General features: G+C 41.1%; 2 protein-coding genes across 5 annotated transcripts in view; both read left to right on the top strand.

Moving 5' to 3' along the window:
• Positions 1–10,586, top strand: part of ABCC8 (ATP binding cassette subfamily C member 8) — a 118,835-nt gene extending 108,249 nt beyond the window's left edge. For all 4 annotated transcript variants that reach the window (XM_054972167.1, XM_054972166.1, XM_054972165.1 and 1 more), the window contains 9 exons: positions 1,115–1,228; positions 1,581–1,701; positions 1,852–1,982; positions 3,265–3,343; positions 4,693–4,801; positions 6,917–7,020; positions 9,021–9,154; positions 9,296–9,358; positions 10,335–10,586. In XM_054972167.1, the coding sequence (XP_054828142.1) occupies positions 1,115–1,228; positions 1,581–1,701; positions 1,852–1,982; positions 3,265–3,343; positions 4,693–4,801; positions 6,917–7,020; positions 9,021–9,154; positions 9,296–9,358; positions 10,335–10,472 (993 nt within the window). In that variant the 3' untranslated portion in view covers positions 10,473–10,586. The remainder of the gene's footprint in view (positions 1–1,114; positions 1,229–1,580; positions 1,702–1,851; positions 1,983–3,264; positions 3,344–4,692; positions 4,802–6,916; positions 7,021–9,020; positions 9,155–9,295; positions 9,359–10,334) is intronic.
• Positions 10,587–16,293: 5,707 nt separating this feature from the next.
• On the top strand, positions 16,294–18,189 carry KCNJ11 (potassium inwardly rectifying channel subfamily J member 11). The gene has a single exon (XM_054972026.1). It carries the CDS (start codon positions 16,523–16,525, stop codon positions 17,720–17,722), a length of 1,200 nt encoding a protein of 399 aa, XP_054828001.1. The 5' UTR covers positions 16,294–16,522; the 3' UTR covers positions 17,723–18,189.
• Positions 18,190–18,740: the final 551 nt, after the last annotated feature.

Raw genomic sequence — 18,740 nt, 5'->3', positions numbered from 1 at the left:
TCCACAGGGCTGATTTTCTGCCTAAGGGACAAGTAGCACTGTCCTGAAGTGCTGGCAGTGTTACTGAGGCTCAGCTTGTTCTCTGAGTATCTGGCAAGTACAACCTTCATCCTCCCCCCCAAATTCTTTTTGCCAATATACTATATTGTCACACGTATGCTGTGGTCTTTTTTTGGCCCTTGGAACAAAAAGGATGTCTAACCCTTTTTATTAATTTTTTAAATTATTATCTCTACATCCACATTATCTAGCTTCACTTACTGAATTTTGGTCCTGTAAAACCCTGCTGAAACTTACAATGCAAATATATTTTTATTATATCTGCCAGCAAACCTCATGGTTTATTAAGACACTATAACCTTTCTCAAGTCCTAAACAACTATGCAGATCCTAAACATTCATCCTAAACAACTATACAGATTCAAAAATAGGATAGTCACCATTACAAAATGCTTCTCTTTCTTCATTATTTGCTACATACTTAAAGAGGCCTCTTATAATTTGAAAACTGACCAGAAGACCAATCTACTTAAAAATGTTTTCCACAACTTATTGACACATAATGTGCAGCTATTGAATGAGACTATACTATTCAGTATATTTTCCATATCTGGAGGATATGAGAATCTCGAGAATACTAAAACATACAGTGATTAAAGCTCTGTGCCCTGTATCTCAGTCTCAGCAATCCCAAACATGGATGAACCGGAAAGCTAAAATGGGCCTGGAGATGGGCACTGAAGGGCCAGAAGCACTTCAGCCCTGACAAGCTTAGGTCAGGTGCATTGCCAACAGTTGTCAGGATGATGACTGGGATGCAGCGTGCTTGCCCCCCACCCCACCCCCAGATAGCTCTTTATCTACATCAGGTGAAGCAGTGGATCCCCAGCATTGCAAACATCCCCTGAACAGAGGACAAATGGGGCTGGGGGCCTCTGGGGGACAACTCAGCATTTCTCCAGGGCAATGGCCCAGGAATTGCCCCAATAACTTTAGTGGCCAGCCTGCCCTGGTTCCAAAGATCAGTTCTTTTACTCTGAAGTTATCAAAAATAGTGTGATTGGTACTATCTTTCTTTGTGTACTGATGCCTTATATTCTTATCATTTCTTTAGGAATATATTGGGGCATGTGTGGTACTCATAGCAGCTGTTGCTTCAATTACAAATTCTCTATACAATCATCTTTCTTCTGGTCTTGTAGGCTTGGGACTAACTTATGCTTTGATGGTAAGTAAATTAAACTGGTGAGGAAGGCTGCACTGAGGTCATAAGTTTCATTCTACATTACTATCCCCAAAATTGTAGCATGTGATAGGAACTAAGAATCTCATTCAGTATTCCAGTTTTAACGTACATTATGTTCCAAACAAGTGTTTCTAGCCTAAAAGCTTAAGACTACAGCCTGTGTGAGTGGCCTAGAAGATCTACAAAGTACCTTCAACTATTTAGATTTCTGGATAATGGGAGCTTTCTTTTTATTATTGACTTCAAATAATTTGAAGTGGGAATTTTGAGATGAGATACTTGCTGTATTCTCTACTAGCTACAGACAAAAATCTTATTTAGCTATAAATTTTAGGTATCTAACTACCTAAACTGGATGGTTCGCAACCTGGCTGACATGGAACTGCAGCTTGGAGCAGTGAAAAGACTAAATGGTCTTATAAAAACAGAAGCTGAAAACTATGATGGGCTCCTCTGTGAGTATGATATAGTATATCCTACAGTGTTTGTTAAATGTTTAATGATTCCCAGTGAAATGGAAGTGTCCCAGGTTACCCAAACATTTAGAAGACTAACCCATTTATCACTAGTGACTAATATTTGTTATTTTATTGCTTTGGATACAGCTCCAGCACAAATTCCTCAAAACTGGCCTGACCAGGGTGAGATTCAAATACAGAATCTATATGTCCGCTATGACAGTACCCTGAAACCAGTTCTAAAGCATGTCAATGCCCACATCTCTCCAGGACAAAAGGTAATACAGCAATGATGTCTTTTGGTTGCTAAATGTATTGTTTTCTCTAGACTCATATTTTAAATCTCATCCCCTCATATAAATAAGGGAAATTAAAACTTCAGAAATTACAAAGAAATTACAAAGAAATTACAATCTTCTCTAAAGTAATTAATATATTTTATTTATTATAACCTCTAGGGTCATCTATTCCAACCCCCCTGCATTGTGCAGGGTGTTGGACTAGATGACCTAGAGGTACCTTCCAACTCTATGATTCTATGATTTGTTTAAAGCATTTTATATGTTTTTTCCAAACAAATGGCCTCTCTAATGAATGACAGTGGTCACCAATTAAATCATGGTGGGGGGATTGATTATGTGAAATGTCCTCTCCTTGGGTTTAATTCCTACTCTTGGAAATATCATAAGTTGGGGGGGGGAATGTCCTCCCCCACCAAACTGTGCTACCTCACAACCCAGGGCCAAGGAGTAAAAGATTTCTTCCACACAGAGCTAGCAGAGATTGCTCCTCAGGTTTGTTAATTTCATCTTCACCTCAGGGATCCCCTGAGATCTCTGCCAGCTCTATGTAGAGAAGTGAAATTGACAGAGCCTTTGGTTCTTTTTTTTTAAAAAACTATGCTTCCCAGCTAACACTGTGTCTCCCTACACTTGAGCATTCTTGTGTAAGATGTCTCATGTAGAGAGACTCTGAGAGCTAAGCTACAGGAGATGAATTACATGAGGATGCACACGTGAAGGGAGTCGCAATGCTAGCCAGGAAGCTGAGTTTTAAAAGATAGATTAGAAGGCTTTGTCAATTTCTCCTCTCTACAGACCAGCAAAGATTGCTCCTCAGAGAGTTTGTTTATTTCCTCTTCACCTGTCAGTTTCACCTCCCCTTCTAGGAGGCAAAGAGGAATTGCCCTCTCTTCAGCAGAAGTCCACCCCCCATATTTATCCTCAAAGGCACTAACTCTACTCCTCTATGCAGATAACACTACCCTTATGACCCACACTCTTTGAGGCTCTGTAGAGAGAGGAAATTAGCAGAGCTTTCCAATCTGTCTTTTAAAACTCAGCTTCTTGGCTAACATTGCAACTCTCTTCATATGAGTGTCCTCATGTAATTTGTCTCTTGTAGTTTACTTATGAGATCCACTTTCTGAACCAAAGTATATTGCCTGTAACACACAGGATTGCTCTTAAAACGTTTTTGTGCTTTCTCCAGAAAATCTAGCAATTATAATTTCTACTTTCTACTAAATTTTACCATTCTTCTTTTATTTCTTATCTGCAGATTGGAATATGTGGCCGAACAGGCAGTGGAAAATCCTCTTTTTCTCTTGCCTTTTTTAGAATGGTTGATACTTTTGAAGGTAAGGTTGTATCTGTGCACATCAGCCAGTGCTACTATTAGGGAAGCATCTCCAGTTTGTGTGTGGTAAAATTGAAATGTCAAGGAAGTACGATTGAAATAAGCTTTGTAAGTTTTGGTCCAAATTAGGAGGCAATTATCAGTCTTTTGCCATCTTCTACCTTGTTGAGCTCCAAAGATGATATAAAATGTTATTTGGCATTGGCCATTTGCTTTTGTAAGCATTTTTTAAAAATCCATTTATGATTTTGATTTCTGCATGGTAATCAATATTTTAGTATATCTGTATATATATAATGTACTTCCATTTATATATCATTCTTTATAAAAAGTAAGCCATATTGGCGATGACCCACTTTTTATCCTGGTGAGCCAGCACAGGAGCATCCAGATAAAAAGTGCATCATGATCAGTGCAGCCTCCAGAGGGCACTGCTGAGGCAGGATGGCCAGGCGAGCCCACACACCCCTCCAGAGGGAGCCACAGCAGCAGGAAGCCAGTACTCCTGGATTTTCTAAGGCCTGTTTTTTTAAAGAAACAGGCTCTGTTGCTAGTAAAAAATAAGAACATTAATAATATTATTTCCACTGACTTCAATAGTGACAAAATTAAGCTACATTGTAGTAGTTCTGAATGTGCATGTATTAGGGCATGTATTAGGGTATGTCTTGTCCTCATGACAAGAATGAGACATTTCTATCATGATATATCAGCTTTGGTATCAAAGTAGTATTCAGCTGCAGATACTTTCTGCATGGATCAGTGGCCCCCTCTACATAACCTTCATTAAATGCTCTAAAGCTTCATTCTCCAGCACACTGCTTTAAAAAAGAGGCATGATATTGTGGATTCTGTATATACACACCAAAAAAGTGTATTTTAGATTCAGTATACAGTTGAGTATCTCTACCTTTTATTTTTTTAAAAAAAAATCACATTTCTTTCCCTTTTAATTGAACATGCTGGACTTGGCTTGTGAATGTTAGAAAATATAAAAGTAAGGCTGGAGTAAAATCCCATTAAAATTAAGTAGTTTAAAATTGTATTGAGTTTCTCATTTAAATAAATGGAATTTGAAGATTTTACATTGGCTGATTTACATCCATAATTTATATTAGGACTACCTACGGCTGTCTAGATTAAGGATGCAGTCCTTCATTTAATTAAGTTTAAGGTCCATTGATTTTACTGTTGAAATACAGTGGCATCCTGTGTGAGGTGAATGAGGTTTCTTCCTCTAGCTGCATGCCTGTCATATGTGCTTCACCTACAGCTCAATGTAAAGTAAATAGGCCTTATGATGGAGGGTATAAACATTGTTCACTCTTTTTCAAAAAAAAACAAAAACAGGAAGGATTATTATTGATGGCATAGACATTGCCAAACTTCCATTACAAACACTGAGATCCAGACTGTCAATCATTCTCCAAGATCCTATTTTGTTCAGCGGCACAATCCGGTAAGTGTTATGATGGAAGTCATCAGGGACAGTTATTCCCGCACTGTCCGTTTTATGCTTTGAACAGAGATCTCTGTTGCAAAATTGTTCTTGGTCTCTGCTATGACCTGGTCCCAAACAGCATTTCTCTAGACATAGTATAAACTTTTAATACAACATATGTACAGAATGGAATTCCATACATACAGTCTTGTAAATCAAGAAGGAAAAATGTCTATTTTACTTCTGAAATGTAAAACTTTATCAGGCTTGCATCCCAATGAAGTCTAGTGAGTATTCTAATGCTTTGGTACATTAGGTTGCCAGGCCCACTTACCTTGGAAGCAAGGATGGGGAGTTGCTAAGCAGGTGGGGGCCACAATCTGTGATCCTCACATGCATACTCTGGATGCCCCGATAACGTCACTTTCTGTTGAAAACCAAAAGCTACAGGATCCTAGTGGGGCCAAAATTGAATTTCTGCTTTGTTTGTTTGTGTCATTTATAGTCTGCCTTTCTCACTGAGCCTCAAAGTGGATTGCACAGTGTGAGATTAGTACAATCAGCATCAAGAACATTTCCATAAACAATGCCATAGGGTAAAGACAGCAGTAGCAGAAATCCAATACATCATACTGGTGAAGTCTATGGTCCCTAACTCATTAGCAGATCATCTGAGGTCCCCTTCCTACAATACAGCCCTCCTATCTGAATAAAAAACCTTTTTGAATAATTCGGTTTTGCATCATTTGCAAAATGTCAGGAAAGTGAGGGCTCTCCTGACCTCCTCAAGCAGGCCATTCTACAGGGTAGGGGCCACCACAGAGAAAGCTTGTGTATGGGCTGCTGTTGATTTCGCCAATGTGCAGGGTGGCACCTGCAATAAACCCTATTTGGGAGAGCGAATCTGCTATGGAGTATAGGGAAGGAGGTGATCCCATAGGTATGCCAGAACCACTACCTTGAACTGAGCACAGTAACTGATGGGTAGCCAGTGGAGTGACTGCAGGATGGGAGTGATGTTCATGCTCCTGCTCACTCCTGATAACAGTCAAACGACAGCATTTTGCACCAATTGGAGTCTCCTTGTTAGTTTAGATGGAAGACCTATGTATAGTGCATTACAATAGTCAACTCCTGATACTACATGGATCCAGGTGGCCAGGTCAGCCATGTCAAGGTAAGAAGCCATTTTCCAGACTAAGGAGAGTTTGTAGAAAGCATTTTTTGCAGCTGCCTTAACTTGTTTTTATAGTAATAGTACTGGATCCAGTTTAATTCCTAGGCTCTTAACTTGAGTCTGCAAGGATCAGACGAACTCCATCCGAAGTGGGGAATACAATGTCCTTCAGGATCTCTGCCTTTCCAGCAAGCATCACTTCCATCTTTAATGGGTTCAATTTCAATGTGTTCATTTTCAGCCATTTCACCACAGCTGTCAGGCAGCAGTCCAAAATTTCTACTGAATCTTGTGGGAACCTGGATAGCAAGATATAGAGTTGAGTATCATCAGCATCGTACTGGCCTGCAGGTTCCCAGTACTGGTGCTGGGAGGTGGGCTGGCTCCAATACCCAGTCCAAGGCTGAGACTCTAGGGGCTAGGCAAGGTGTGGTCGTTCAGTCCAAGGTCGGGGCATGCAGGCTAGGCGAGGTCAGGCAATCCAAGGTCAGAGGTCCAGTAGTTAGGCTTTCAGGGACCAGGCAAGGTAAGGCAAAGTAAATGGCTTCACAGCGATTGTACGCGTTGCATCCACAGCCAGCAGCCTCTCTTGACTGGTTTTATAGCCCCAGGGCTAAGGGCCATGAGTGCAGCCAATTGCTTGGGAAAGGACCCTGCGCTTACTCTTTCTCATCATCAGGGGGGTGGGGGGTGGGCAGCTGGCACCAGGCAAGGAGGCGTGCACTTTGCCTCCTTGCCTGCAGTTCCATTCTCAGCTTCCTTCTTCAGCGCTTTAAGGGTGGAGGTGAAGCTAGAGGGCTGGGGCCAGCTAACTGAGTTTCACCTGCTGGATCAGAACTAGAGAGTGTTGGCTGTGCTTCAGCTGTTTCACCTGCTGGATTTCAGGTGATAAGAAGCTTGTGTGTCTGGGAAGCAGAGTTTGATACTAATTTGTAATTTTATTTTTAAATATATAGATTTAACTTGGATCCAGAAAAAAAATGCACAGACAGCATGCTGTGGGAAGCTTTGGAAATAGCACAACTGAAACATGTGGTGAAAGCTTTACCTGGGGGACTAGGTAATAATTCCCTCATCTGTGGAAGGATCTATGTTAAAGACATTTGTCTTTGAATCTTAACTAGTATATTATTTTTTAAAAATGGAAGTAGTACTGTGGAGCTGTCATTACTTTTGTTACACTTTTTTAAAAAAACTGGTAGCCATAAGCAGCTTTGGGTACAGCAGGTTTTTTAATCTGGAAAACAGCACGCCCTTTTATCTCCATAGTAATTTCCCCCTTTAAATAACTGTCCCAGCAGATGCTTTCTGATTTAAAAAGACAGGGGGGAAATCACAGAACTACATACATTATAATGTGTAATTATAATAGGTCATAATTTGTGGCAATTTACCCTCAACAGGACCACTGCCGCCCACAACCCCAAAACCTGCCCTCTCAGGAACATATGTGCTTGTCCCCGTAAGGCTTTTCCTGAATAGCACAACCCACTGAGTCTTAAGTAAAAATAGTAACAATTCTAAGAAGAAAAAAATACTGAAGTGAAAAGTAAAGTTTTCTTTCATCTCATATCCTGAAGAAAAGAGGGTGTGGACAGGATGAAAGGCTGCTCCACCTCAGTGGTTCCCCCATTATTTTCAATGGTACCCAATTAATACTCCTTTATGCTCAAATCAAGAACGTTCTATGTAGGAGAGAAGTTTCCTCAAAAGAAATGTTGAAGGGGACACTGATCTCAAGAGAGCTTTTGACACCATACACAGAAGAAGACTGTGGCGAAAACTGGAACATACTTCAATTGATAAAAGATTGTTCTGGCCAGGGCTTTTTTTCAGCGGGAACGCAGTGAACGGAGTTCTGGCACCTCTTGAAAATGGTCACATGGCTGGTGGCCCCGCCCCCTGATCTCCAGACAGAGGGGAGTTTAGATTGCCCTCTGCACCGCTGCAGAGGGCAATCTAAACTCCCCTGTCTGGAGATCGGGGGCGGGGCCACCAGCCATGTGACCATTTTCACCTAGGGAGATTTGAACTTTAAAAAACTCCCCCCTTGTTCTAGCTTACCCAAAGTGTGCAGTCCTGAGTTCCACCACCTCTTTTTCCAGGAAAAAAGCCCTGGTTCTGGCTAATTAAAAATCTCTATTCCCCTTGTATGGCTCAAGTCTGTTGTGTAGAAAGGGAGAACTTATGGAGTGTTATGGAGTGAAGCAATGCTCTAATTTAATTTAATTTAATTTAATTTATATTTATATTCCGCCCTCCCCGCTTTCGCAGGCTCAGGGCGGATAACAAATACAAACACCATTAAAAACATTTAAAAACATTAAATAATACATTTAAAAACATTTAAAAATATTAAGTATTACAGTTCATGCTGCATAGTGGTTCATACATGCCTCTGTGTTTGCATAGGGGCGATGGTTTAACCCCCCCTTCACGGGGGGGCACTGCCCGGCGTCAGCCATATTCCTGGCGGAATAGCTCTGTCTTACAGGCCCGGCGAACTTAGCACCTCTACTTTTTAATCTTTATCTGAATGACCTTGCAATTGCCCTCTCTTCAGCAGAAGTCCACCCCCCCATATTTATCCTCAAAGGCACCAACTACTCCTCTATACAGATAACACTACCCTTATGACCCACACTCAGTTCTAAGTCATTTCTCAAAATACTGTAAACATGAAGAACTTAAGATAAATTAAGTTCATTGCAACATTGGAAAACATCCCCCCCCCCACATTTGCTTGCCAAGCCACACTGTAGCACTATAGTGTGGTTCAGAATAGAAGGGGTGGGGTAGGGCTGCCACACAATTGCAGTACAAAAAGAGGGAGGAGTGGAGTTTGGGATAACAGCTGCAGGAATTGGAGCATGATCAGGGGTCTTGATGCCATTCCCATGTGCTCCCATAGTACTTGATGTGGCTACCATAAGAAGCATTGTGTGCAAAAATGCAGGGATTGCCAAATATAACTCCTGGTGTGTGTGGAGGGTAGTGGTAATAACAACAGTGGACCTATCTCTGAATTTGGCTCTCCAATTATAATTTTGTTTAATCCAGATGCCATTGTCACAGAAGGTGGAGAAAATTTCAGTCAAGGGCAAAGGCAGCTCTTCTGTCTAGCCAGGGCCTTTGTACGGAAGACAAGTATCTTCATCATGGATGAAGCCACTGCTTCTATTGACATGGCAACTGTAAGTTCATTGTTAAGCCTTAATTACAAATGCCAGGAAGCAAAACTGGGTGGGCTTTTTATTAGTCATTACTTGTATTTATTGTTTCCATTTTATATAAATAGCTGAATTAATAAAAACGCTTGTTACCTGTTTATGTAGGAAAACATTCTTCAGAAGGTTGTAATGACTGCATTTGCAGATCGTACTGTAGTAACAATTGCAGTAAGTATACATTATATTTTGCTACTAAGATTCTAAGTAAAATGTAATTTCAAGTCTCTGGTTAGCCTGATCTCTTGATTTGTTGATGCTTGCTTCTAAAATAATCCGCTCAATTAAAACAAAAGATCGTTTTTATTTTCAACATACAAAATTATTCAGATCATTTCACAGTTGTTTGATATAGGAAAATAAATGATGAGAAAACCCCTGGAATAAAACAGATTTTTAATGTTCCCAATGAAATAATCTCTGCTTCAATTGGTGCATAATATATTTTGTTAAAAAAATTAGTAGGATCAATTACAAACGTGTTTATAGGGGATGATCATTTTGCATAGTTCATGCATATTGCAAAAACAAATGTAGCTGCAATTTTGAGAAATGCCCAGAAGAGATAATCATTTGGGAATTTCTACTAACATTTTCCCAGCAGCAGCTCCCTGATGGCTTGGTCATGATTTGTCTGTTTCTCACGTAGCATTAGGAAGTGTTTATTTCAGCTATTTAATAATGTTGAAATGTCAGTAGCTGAGCAGGTAAAGTTCTTGAGTGGGTGAAGGCAGTAAAAAGACTTCAAGCAACTACTGTTCTGCTGGTGTAGGGGGAATCCTCATAACAGACCAGCCAGCACCACGGAATTACATTTGGCTTCTCAGAACTAATAAGTATATCCAGTCACTTCTACCAGCACAGAGAAGAGCCAACACAAGAAGTGGTAAGGGCAGGCAATTTTGAGCATAGAGAGCTGAGAAACAATGACAGAAACCTCGTGAGATCAGCATTTGTGAAAGGCAGAGCAGAAAACATTTAAATCGGAGTATCATGTGCGTTTCTAGATCAGAGTGAAGCTACACTCCCATAAGCAATGATATTTCAGCAAAATAAAATAAACAGATTTGTCTTTTGATGCCAATATGGATAACATATAAGTATTTCTGTCTTTGGCAATTATATTTATAATCTATTTGCTTTGCAGCACCGTGTGAACACTATCCTTAATGCAGATATGGTTATTGTAATGAAGAGAGGAGTTATTCTAGAATATGAAAAACCAGAGATTCTGTTGGAACAAGAAGGCAGTGTGTTTGCTTCTTTTGTCCAGGCAGACAAGTAAACAAAGTGAATCTTTGAAAGTGCAATTTTAGTATCCATTATCTAAACTTGTAAATAAATATTGATTATTTACCAATAAATTACTCTGTCTCTCCATTCTTGAGAAAACTGTGGGGGGGGGTTACTGCTAAATTATAATAGGTAATCTTAGTCTGTTCAAGTTTTCTGAGCACTCAAGACAGTAATTATTGTTTACTTGGCAGTACTTTCAACTCAGTCTGATTCACATCTAAAACCCATAGTGAATCAAAGAATTTTAAAAACAAAAGTACAAAATCAAGTTTAAACTATAAAGAATCTAAGGTTCCTCAAATCTGCAAAATCAGAATCCAAAACAACAGCTCCACGCCTGTCCAGCACTTGCAAATTTCTAATCAGCAAAAGCTCCTCCAAACAGTTCCATAATTGTGGAGCAACCAAGAATACCTCCAAATGTAATGTTGGCATCTAGATATGTTCCATACTGTTGTCATGCAGACTGCAGCTTCATAGATCAAGACTTTGAACAATTAAATGGAAATGTCTAGGAAAATGTGCTGCTGATGTTAGCCATAACTTACAAATGTGACCAAATAAGCTTGTCCTTGTATTAATAGTCCAAGCTCTAATAATAATTCCCATGCTTAATAACACATTTCCCAGTGAGTTCAATGGCAAAATTCCTATTAATTTGATCAAGTGGCAGTTAACCTGGTATTTAAGAATATCAATGCAGCAATACCATATGAAAGTCAGTTTGTAACAGTGAATTGATTTATTTTAAAATTTATAAACTGTAACGGTTGTAATCTAATCCATCTTGGTTCAATTGACATTGAAGTCATTGTGCACAATTAGACTCTTAAAATACTTGAGAGGTTTACATATTCTCTGTAGTTACTTATTCAGTCTCCTCCCTCACTAGGGTTACCAAGTGTGGGTTGGGAAGTTCCTGGAGATTTTAAGGGTGATGTGTGGAGAAGGCAGGGTTTGGGAGGGGAGGGTCTTCAGTGGGGTATGATGCCACAGAGTTCACCTTCCAAAGCAGCTGTTGTCTCCATGGGATCTGGTCTCTGTTGCCTGGAGATCAGTTGTAATTCCGGGAGATCTCCAGCCACCACCTGGAGGCTGGCAACCCTATCACCCATACACACTGAACTGCAAGTTCTTGCTTCAGTCAGTTTTAATGTTAATTTAAAAACCATACTAGCTAGAAAGCTAATTCACATTGAATATACTTTTTCTACTTTCCCACATTTCTGGAGAACTAAAACCTCATTAGGAACCTATTCTAAAATAAGGCACATTGAGAATTTAGATACTTATAACCCACTTTTCTCCCCCAGAGAAAACCCAAAGTGCCTTACAATGTTTTCCGCTCCACCATTTTATCTTCACAACAGTCATCTTGTGAGATAGATTAAGCCACAGTTGCCTATAGAATCCTGTTTAAAATTTTACGGGGCCAACTTGAACCAAATCTGAATATTGTAGTTTACTTGATAAACAGATTGCAACTTGGAATACTAATATTAAAGATAGATATAGTTTAAAGGCTTGTAACAAAGTAGTTCAAGTGATATCCTTCATGAAGCAGTAAACAATTTCTGTGCCTATTACAATAGCACCAACCCATATGCTGTTTCAACAATATATCCTGAAGCTACTCAGAACACCCACTCAGTACCACAAGTAATGTCATATATTATGATGGCTTACAAAATTACAGTTTTCTTTCTTATATTACCAGCCTCAACTATATATTTTTTCTTTCCTAATATGAAAGCACAATTGACGAAACCCATTTGCAATATTGCACTAGATTATAAATTCACATGGATTTGCTTTCTATAGACAGCCATATGAAAGTCATCACCAAGCATTTTGAAATCCCAGTCCAGTTTCAGAATAAAGCAAAAAAATGTGTTTATGTGTTCTTCTTGTCCCCTTCCTTTATCCCTCTTTTTTCTGTATTCCCTTTTTGTTTTAATAAAATAAAATATTTATCCCCCGCAAAAAAATTGTAAGTATGTGCGTCCTTTAGATCAATAATATCAATAGCATCAATAGGAATTTAAGAAGTCAGAAGAAAATAAAAGAAATATACCTGCAGAAATAATTACATATATGTCTGTGCCATGAAATCGCAACTGACTTATTGTGACCCAAGCAAATGGCTTTTAAGGCAGGTGAGAAGCAGAGGTGGTTTTCCGTTGTCTTCCTCTGTAGTCTTCCTTATAAGAATGGCCCTGCTTAGCTTTCAAGATCTGATGAGATTAGGCTATACAATGACACCTTCCCTCCTATGTAAAAGAATTGATATCCTAAAAAGTGAAGGGGGAGAGCATACAGAAAAAGAAAATGGTAATCTTTCAATACAGATATTTTAGAGTATCTCCCACAAATACAATGCGGTTCCTATTGTGAAATCTTTTAAAGTAAAATGCCTCATGAAAATAACATAGAAACTGAAGACAAACATTCTACTATGGAACAAAGACAAATGGACCTGATACTACATGAACAAATCATGAACAAATGATGCTCCAGAGGAGGAAAATCCAAGGAATCTTGCAGGAAAATGAGGTCAAATACTTTGAGGATTATGAAGACATAGCTATAGACCAGGGATCCCCAACCTTTTAGAGCCTGTGTGCACCTTTGGAATTTTCAGAGCGGGTGGTGAGTGTCAAACCCCAAATGGCTACTGCAGGAGGCAGAGTCAAACATAGTACCACCTCCCTCACATCCTAGGTCCCCAGGGTAGTACGTGAAGAAGGGATCTTTGAGTGCTGAAAGCTTATACCCTGAAAATCTTGTTGGTCTCTAATGTGCCACTGGACTCAAATCTAGAAGATATACATTATCCCTATAACAGTAACAAGAAAAGTGACGTGGAACAATACCAAACAACTGCATCTTCATTGCTCTGCAAACTTAGCACGCAGAAAGGCCCAAAGAGACATATAAAATGAAAACAAGAAAAGCAGGTACCACACCCTGGAAGGACAACCCCCCTTGCAGATTGGGTCCATACTCTGTATAATGTCCAGAACAATCATGCCAATTCCCAGTATAGCTAAGGATTATGTTTTTGTTAAATCCAACTAAAAAAGGATGTTTTGAAAGTAACTGAGTGAAACATCACAGGCTTTTCAGACACAGACAAGTTGACATTCAGCTTCTACTTTTCCTGTGATAAATTCATGCTAAACTAACTGTTTAGCATGAATACTAATATACTGTCCTGAAAAACTATGCTAGTAAGTTTCAAGTAGGTAGCAGTGTTGGTTAGAACAGTAGGATTTGAATCCAGTGATACTTTAGAGACCAGCAAGATTTTCAGGGTATAAGTTTTCAAGAGTCAAAGCTCTTCTTCAGATACAGGATCTGAAAGGAGGAGCCAGCATCTGAACAAGGGAGCTCTGACCCTCAAAGCTTGTTGGTGTCTTAGGTGCCACTGGATTCAAATCCTGCTATGCTAGTAAGTAACTCTGTACCAACCTAAAGAGTTATAATGAATAGTTCTGTGTATGTTAATAGTGTACTAATAGCTATTAAGAGTTAGAGATTCATCTGGCCCTGCGATTCTGCAATACAATATTGATTTGAGTGTCAGATTTTATACTTTTCATAGGGTAAGTTATTGCAATTATATAAATTCTTCCAGATAGCAATGCAAGACATTCTTCCAGTGCTGAATCATATAAGCAATTTTCATAGTGGTTAAGTGGTTGGACTGCAAATCAGCACTCTGCTGGTTGGAATTACACAACTGCTATGAGCTCAGTTGGTGGGCTTGGGTAAGCCACTCCTCTCAGTCCCAGCTGTATTATGGGGATAATAATAACACTGACTTTGTTTACCACTCTGAGCGGGGCACTAATCTGTCCACAACATAAATACAATTATTACTATTAAAGCCTCTCCCCTAGATAAGCAAGCTAATCCAATCACACACAAAATATTTAATAATAAAATAGTGTTATCTATAAAGCATCTTAGGAAACTAAGCCTGTATAAGAAAATATGTCTGTAAACTATAATTGCTTTTGACCTTCTTGATTTAATAGCCTGTACTTAACTATTCTCTCATGAACATAGCTAAACTTATTTAGTTACTTCATTTTCTCACTCAGACTTAAAACCGATTAAAAATATATATAAATAATTTGATCAGAGTGCATAAAATATCCAGTAAACCGTAGGACTAGGATTACAGAATTGAGGAACAACGCAAACAAACAAAAATTTGTGTAAGGCATGACATACTATAATGCAGAAAGTTGATTATGAAGGTAGAAGCAAAGTGATACATACAATAAGCATTTTGCAACAGTCTACAATCTTAATTCCCTTATAAAAGGGGATAATAAAAGGGCACAATAAAAAGCTCTGTCAATTTCACATCCCATTAGTGGAGATGAAGATAAAATTAACAAACCCCCAGGAGCATCTCTGTCAGTGCTCTTTTAAAACTACCCTTGTGTAGAGAGGTGAAATTGACAAAGCCTTTGGCTCTCTTTTTAAAGTACACTTCCTGGCTAACATTGCATCTCCCTGCACTTGAGCGTCCTCATGTAAGAGGTCTCCTGTAGAGAGACTCTCCGTTGTTCCATTAGATTGAAGTTTCGTTCTCTTTTTTACAAGGCCCTCCTGAACATATCTATTTTGCCCATTCTGTGAAATTACAGACTTCCTCAGGCAGGCTGTGGGAGCCACCACAGAGAATGTGTGTGACAAGGAGGGCAGCACCTACAGAAGGCCTTGCTCAGATGAGTGAGGCTGTCAGGGAAAAGTGCTTGGAGTGTACCCTATACCCTGATCTTAAAATAGTTCTTTGCCTGAATGGAAAAATTTGAACACATCAAAATGCTAGCAACACACAGGATGCCAGAAAAATTAATCCAAATAATTAGGTAGGCCAGAGAAACTCATTACACTGATGTGAGACATTTTAGAAAGGTACCACAACAAGTATATTAAAAGGTGAACCAAAAATGAGGGGCTAGTGTAACTATTACATTTGTTAAGCTCATAAAATAGCATCTGAATGCCTTAGAGCACACACACCAAGCATCTTCCATTTTAATGGAGGATTGAAACCTGAGATTTTTTCCCTCCTGTTACAGGTGTTAATACAACAACGATAGAAAGGTTCTGTTGTCACCTGTTCTTTTTGACTCCACTGTTTGCATTTCCCTCTCTACCCATATGCTTGCCAACATCTTGACAGATTTATTGATCTGATAGATTTATTGCAACAAACTGCGATGTCACAAGTCTTTCACTAAGCGCCCAGTTTTTAAATAGATGCCCTTTTTCTTTGTTGCGTTTGAAGCCACCCAGACGGAGAAGCAAACTATTCCCCATCTGGCTGCCCTCGGGTTACACGACCCTTCAGCCTCTGCCCCATCAGCCCCAACAGTCCTACGCTGATGCGATACTAGCCTCCCCTCCTCCGCGCCCCCCCCCCCGGTCACTCTCTTCTCGTGCCAAGCCCATTAGGCAGAGGAGGGTGGGCCTGGCAAACGGCCGGGAACGGCGAGCCCTCTCCCCGGCTTGCCTCCCCAGTCTCGGGACAGCAGCAGAACAGAGCCCGCTGCCACCTGTGCTGGGATTTCCTGGCCCAGCGGCGCCCCCTGCTGACCCAGCTATGCGGCGCCCTGGACTCCCCGGGAGCGCGGCAGTCTCGCAGGCGGCAGGCACGGGGACGCATCTTTCCCTGTAGCGCGCCTAGAGACTGGGGAGCGGCGGCCCTCGATTTGGGAGACGGTTCCTGGCTGGTTAATCTCCCGCCTGAGGCGGGCTGGCTGCAGCCGGCAGCCGGCAGCCGCGAACAGCCTCCATTCCAGCTCCGCCGCAAGAGCCGGAGAGGTCTGTGATTGGCATGCGCAGCTGGGCGCGGGGGCGCGGGCTGAAGGAGGCCAAGCGGCTGGGCCAGAGGAATCGGCCGCGGCAGTCTGAGCGCCGGGACGACGGAGGGGGACCGGCCAGCCCCGAGGGCGCATCTTCGCAGCGAGCATGAGGCGCTGGTAGGCAGAGTGGCGGCGGGACGACCCCGGGCCAGCCATGCTCACCAGGAAGGGGATCATCCCGGAGGAGTACGTGCTCACCCGCCTCGCCGAGGATGTGCCGGATCACACCCGCTACCGCGCCCGGGAGAGGAGGGCCAGGTTCGTGGGCAAGAACGGCGCGTGCAATGTGGCGCACAAGAACATCCGCGAGCAGGGCCGCTTCTTGCAGGACGTCTTCACCACGCTGGTGGACCTGAAGTGGCCTCACACGCTCATCATCTTCACGATGTCCTTCTTGTGCAGCTGGCTGCTCTTTGCCATGATCTGGTGGCTCATCGCCTTTGCCCATGGGGACCTAGACCTGAGTACCCGGATGCACCTGCAGGGTGACAGTGGGGGGCCTGGGGCGGGGGAGTTTGTGCCTTGCGTCACTGAGATGCACTCCTTCACCTCGGCTTTCCTCTTTTCCATCGAGGTGCAGGTGACTATTGGCTTTGGGGGTCGCATGATGACTGAGGAGTGCCCAGCTGCCATCCTCATCCTTATTGTGCAGAACATCGTGGGGCTAGTGATCAATGCCATCATGCTGGGCTGCATCTTCATGAAGACCGCACAGGCTCACCGGCGAGCTGAGACACTCATCTTCAGCAAGCATGCTGTGATCGCTCTCCGGGAGGGCAAGCTCTGTTTCATGTTGCGCGTGGGGGATCTGCGCAAGAGTATGATCATCAGTGCCACCATACGCATGCAGGCGGTGAAGAAGACCAGCACCCTGGAAGGTGAGGTGGTGCCCCTCAACCAGATTGATATCCAGATGGAAAACCCAGTCGGGGGCAACAATATCTTCCTGGTCTCCCCACTGATCATCTACCATGTGATAGATAAGAACAGTCCTCTGTATGAGATCTCTCCAGCCAACCTTCATCATCACGAGGACTTGGAAGTCATAGTGATCCTTGAAGGGGTGGTGGAAACCACGGGCATCACCACCCAAGCCAGGACATCCTACCTGGCTGATGAGATCCTCTGGGGGCAAAGGTTTGTGCCTATTGTGACAGAAGAGGATGGGCAGTATTCAGTGGATTACTCTAAATTTGGCAACACTATGAAGGTTCCCACCCCTAACTGCACTGCCAAGCAACTGGAGGAAGACAGGAGCATCATGGACACCATCCTCTTGTCACCTAGAGGCACCATAAGGAAAAGGTCTGTTAGGTTAAAGCCCAAATTTAGTATAGCCGATGAGCCTTCCTGACACCACATAGACCAGGCTCTTGAGTCTCACTAATGCAATAAATATACACTATTATGGCCTCTATTTCTGTTATTCAGGTTACTTTACAAGGTACATAAGATATTGTTTCGTGCAAGACAGCTAATGAAAAGTGGGCATACGTAACCATTCTGACTTTCCTATTTATTTGCACAATCATTTAGGGTGGATAAACTAAATAGAAAAAAATGCCTTTTCCTGTGAATTTTTTCTATGTATTGATTGGGCTGTGTTATTTATGCTCTTACATTGCAAAAACTTGATCTAATGTTTGTAACTGTTATATAAAAACATGTCTCCCTCCCAATACAGAAAGGGAGTTTGGTTCCATTGAATTTATAACAAGAACATCGCCTGTCATTATTTATGATAAAAGGCAGACGGTAGTTCCAAAGGTGCCTGTTTAAGATAAAATATGTCTTAAAGAAATAAATGTTCATATTACTTTATTCCATATTTATGTTATTTATTTATGTTATTATAGTCCGCCTTTCTCACTGAAACTCAAAGTGGATTACACAGTGTAAGTCAATACAATCAATGACTGGGACATTCAATAAGCAATATAAGGGAGTAAGGGTAGCAGAAATTTGAAAACAAATATCCAATACAGAGCTCGAAACAAATGCTGAATAATTTGATGGCGGTCTTTTGTAAGTATTAGATCGGTAGTTTTATTGCATCCATGAATTGTGTTGTAATTATGGTCAGTTAATTTATGTCCTCAGTTTATGCTTGCTATAACAAATAAGAAAAGGAGTTCCAAAAATATGGTAATTACAAGAAACATTTGTAATAGTGCCTGTACCAGATTTAGTGAATAGGTTAATGTTTGCACTGCTTATAATAATTGAAATGCAAGATTAAATTATCTAATTTAATAGCTACTAAGTGACAAATAGGCCAAAAACCTTTTAAAATTTGACCCTTACAGCCACCTAAAAGTGTGGGGAGGTGGGTTGGGGTTCATTTATAAACACTGGATGTGTTGTTTAAAAAG

The sequence above is a fragment of the Eublepharis macularius genome, chromosome 2 (assembly GCF_028583425.1).
Source record: "Eublepharis macularius isolate TG4126 chromosome 2, MPM_Emac_v1.0, whole genome shotgun sequence".
Lineage (NCBI taxonomy): Eukaryota > Metazoa > Chordata > Lepidosauria > Squamata > Eublepharidae > Eublepharis > Eublepharis macularius.
The sequence above is the reverse complement of the archived record's forward strand: the minus strand, read 5'-3'. Positions and strand labels throughout refer to the sequence as shown.